The sequence below is a fragment of the Glandiceps talaboti genome, chromosome 5 (genome assembly GCF_964340395.1).
Source record: "Glandiceps talaboti chromosome 5, keGlaTala1.1, whole genome shotgun sequence".
NCBI classification, from domain to species: Eukaryota; Metazoa; Hemichordata; class Enteropneusta; family Spengelidae; genus Glandiceps; species Glandiceps talaboti.
Genome location: NC_135553.1, coordinates 8,076,613 through 8,080,347, shown reverse-complemented (window position 1 = coordinate 8,080,347; position 3,735 = coordinate 8,076,613). Strand labels below are relative to the sequence as shown.

Sequence of the window (3,735 nt, the reverse complement as noted above, 5' to 3'; positions counted from 1 at the left end):
CAAATGGAGATGGAGACTTTCATCAGCGGTGATGAAAGTACGAGGCTTTAATTTATAATAGCTAAGAAGAAAGATTAAACGTACAAATAACATCGCACAAATTGTACAGCCAATTTTTAAAATTTGAATACTTGTACAATCTTGCGTCCACCCCTTCTCAAACCCCGAACACTGCAAGGGGTGGACGCAATTTGTCACGGATTTAGTATCATGTTAGACATGTAAATGTGTAAATAACTGCAGTAGAATTTGCCCAAACGTGTGTGATCCTGCAAAACATTATACAGTGTATAATACTCCAACTATTCGGGAACATAATATTTCGTTTATGTATATTTACTGGTGAATGACTGTCGATATCAACTGAAAAGATACTTCTTTGTTATCTGTTTCGGCTTTGTAGCAAGTACATTGTTAGAGTCAATGGCACATGTCGTCGAACTTAACGCAAACTTTCGGAGATTTATCTTGTCTAATATGTGCTTTTTGAATCATAATATGTTGAAGGTGTCATGTTGATTGCGAATAAAATATTTCATCTGATATAATGTAATAAAAGAGGAATATATATTTCCATATGTAGCATAATGCTAATGAAATATTGAGAACGATAACTAGCGATTTATGGCCATACATGTTGCTCTTACAAAATTCGTAAACCATGTACTAGATTAGATTTATTTGCTTTGCACATGACATATTTATCGAAACACGATATGTAATATTTCATAGATTGGTCGTAGTTCTCTATGGCAGAACCCCACGACGCATGGTGCATTTGCGGTGTACTCTGGGTAATTCATATGAGTGATTGTGGTGTTCTCTGCCACCATACTCTCACGCGGGATCACAGGTATAGCGAGTGAAAGTGCATGTGCAGTAGAAAACAATGCAAGCACGAGTGTATATACCCCTGAGTACCCAGGTACTCATGCGTCTGGAGTTCTGATATTATTTCATAAACTTTTGATCCCGAAACAGCAAATTTCCATACAAATGATACTGGCCATGGGCGATCACGCAATTTCGTGTGTAAGGAACGATAGCGCGCTCATTTCCGTACCATCTGTGATAATATTTTCGTCATTGTACTGAAGTGACATGTGCGCACCGACGTAAATTATCACTGGCACATGTGTAATAATGCGCATTGTTTTACTATATATACATTTGACTACTTTCGTAGGCTGCACGTAGAGTTAAAGTTTCTGATATTGTGATTTAGCTTTACAGAGCTATGAATAAATGCTATATGTTTCAAAAACTATCGAAAGTCCTTTAGTCGAGCAATGGTGTTTCATAAAACCAAAATGATACAATATATAATGTGAGCTCACAGTCTCGCCAGCCAGAGCATGTTTTTTTTTTTCAGCTGCCGCAAAACCGTCACCTTTTCACGGTGCGTCTTGTACGGGTGCCGTGAAGAGACTCGTAGTTTTACGACGATGTGAGCATGCATGGGTATGATCGATGTGTGTTTGGACATGTAAAGTATTGATTGCAACAAGAGTACTAACATTCTGTACTTGCTTCTTCGACGGTGAATAAACAAAAGTAATTTTAAAAAGTTTAAAAAGTTAAATTACAATGAAATGAACAGATAAACTTTTAGTGTAGATTATCCAGTACATTCTGTGCGAAATTTCCGACATGTCCATTTTCGGGGAATTACGACTCCAAGATGCCATAACTTTGTTCACAATTTTATTTATTGTCCCCATGTCAGGCAAATATATCAATCTGAAGACTGTACATTAGGACAGGAAAAAGGTTCGTCAGACGCTGAGGTGATTGAAAAGCATCCACAACCATTTAAAATAAAGAAGAAGACTCCAGGCATATGTTAAGATCAAGATGAGTTGTTGCTCAAGGTTTCATGAAAATGGCCTTTGACCTACATTAAGTGTAACTGAAGCATTAAATAACACAGAAAGTTGTTCAATAATTCATTTCAAAAAGACATTGTATCTTTTGATTGTCAGCCGATTCTAGTTCTTATGTAGTGTAGTTTTGATATATCATATTTTGGAATTGAATTCCATAACAGTAACATAAATATAATTCAAACTATTTTTTTACGATTTAAAGTTTCGAAAAAAATTAACACTCATGGTTCCTAGAATACGGTCTTCATGTTCCAGGTCTTCCTTATTTTTTACACTCTTGTACCCCAACATTTTCATCGCAGTTTGGCATTTTTCCTGAATCTGCAGAACTTCTTGAAATGGCAGTTCCTTTCGCCATTTCGTAGCCGTAATGTCGGAGTTCCGCGTTGTACTGAACGAACCGCCTCTTGAGCCGTGAGTGTTTTGTTTCAACCATAGTCTAACTTCATCAGGCATTGGTATCCCGAGAAAGTCGTAGATGTGCTGTGCCATCTCTTCAGGGTGCTTGGCAGTGTCTTCGTATCGTATGAGTGTGTACTTGTCTTGAAGCCATGTTGGAAAGCTTTCAACAATATGTAAATTCCGGGTCAAATCTCTGCACAAGTCTTCAGTCTCATCCCAAGGAACGTGCTTCCTTTCGTAATCGTGATTTGTGGATTGCCCAAGTTTTCGTCTTGAATTCATAATACCCCTCGGATCGCGAACCAGATGGATAATTTTCAAGTTCATGGATGGGTCAACTGCGTAGGATCGAAGGAGTTCTATGTCATATATTCTAATAGTTTTGAATGCTCGATAACGGTATTCCCTACATACCTGCGTCAACTTACTAGACTTGTCCTTTTCTTCGGTACGAACTTTTGGAAAAGAACAAATGCCACTTTTCTGTAAAGCAAGGCTATCAGAGCACCATATTTTCTTCAACAGTTTATTAAGAAGGGGTAAATTTTCAAACTCACATTTGAATAAGTTATTCAGCATCTCTATAGACTCTGATTCAAATAGATCAGCCTCCATTTCCCCATTCAAAACATCAAAGGTATATTGTAGTAAGGGCTCAAATAAATACAAGACGTCTGGGCTTTGGTTCAATATTTCACCAACGAAAGATGACCCCGTCCGTTTACTTGCAAGTACAATTATGTGCAATGTTTTGTCCCTTTCTTTTGCTAGAGCTGTATTAGTCAGATTACTCCCTTGCAGAACATATGGTGGCGTCATCGAAGAGGCTGCATTATTAATGCGCATGCGCGAATTTATAATTTCCGGAGAACGTCCTTGATTCCGCAAATCTGAAGACAGCAAGACGGACAGAAACGAAACAAGATGATATTAGATTAAATATATTTTTTAAATATAAAATCGGTAATAAAAGCATGGCCAGTAGAAGAACAATGGTAACACTAAAGTTTGACAATATCATTGGGTCATCACTCATGTATTTTCGATGAAAACTTCACAATTAGATCAAATGGCATCACACATAAATCAAATTCACAGAACTAGTCCGATTTAGTAGTTTAATCACTCAACAGCCAAGGGAATGTTTAACCATATCCTTTCAGTTAGTCACAGAAAGCAAGCTATCGGCAAACTAACTTAAAGGGGAGCAAAGGTGGGGGCTGATTGTGTCGTGGCTGTTATAAAGAGTTTATGTTCGGTGAGCCCCCCCCCCAAAAAAAAAAAAAAAAAAAAAAAAAAAATTAAAAATTAAAAAAATAATAATAATAATAATGGTTTATTTGAATATCAGCATGTTGAAATTTAATAGTTTCAGTTTGTACCTATGTTACCTGGCTGATAGTTGACGAGCAGTGGTCATCATTTAGGATAGTAACCAGTACAACTA

At 37.1% G+C, this 3,735-nt stretch overlaps 1 protein-coding gene across 1 annotated transcript; it reads right to left on the bottom strand.

Annotated features, from left to right (window-relative positions):
- Window positions 1–2,075: 2,075 nt before the first annotated feature.
- LOC144434967 (carbohydrate sulfotransferase 1-like) lies at window positions 2,076–3,107 on the bottom strand. The gene has a single exon (XM_078123497.1). The coding sequence runs from the start codon at window positions 3,105–3,107 to the stop codon at window positions 2,076–2,078; it is 1,032 nt and encodes a 343-aa protein (XP_077979623.1).
- Between the last annotated feature and the right edge of the window lie 628 nt (window positions 3,108–3,735).

What these genes read in the sequence shown, in the direction of transcription:
- LOC144434967 (XM_078123497.1), bottom strand. Translation starts at nt 3,107, where the DNA reads ATGACGCCACCATATGTTCTGCAAGGGAGTAATCTGACTAATACAGCT.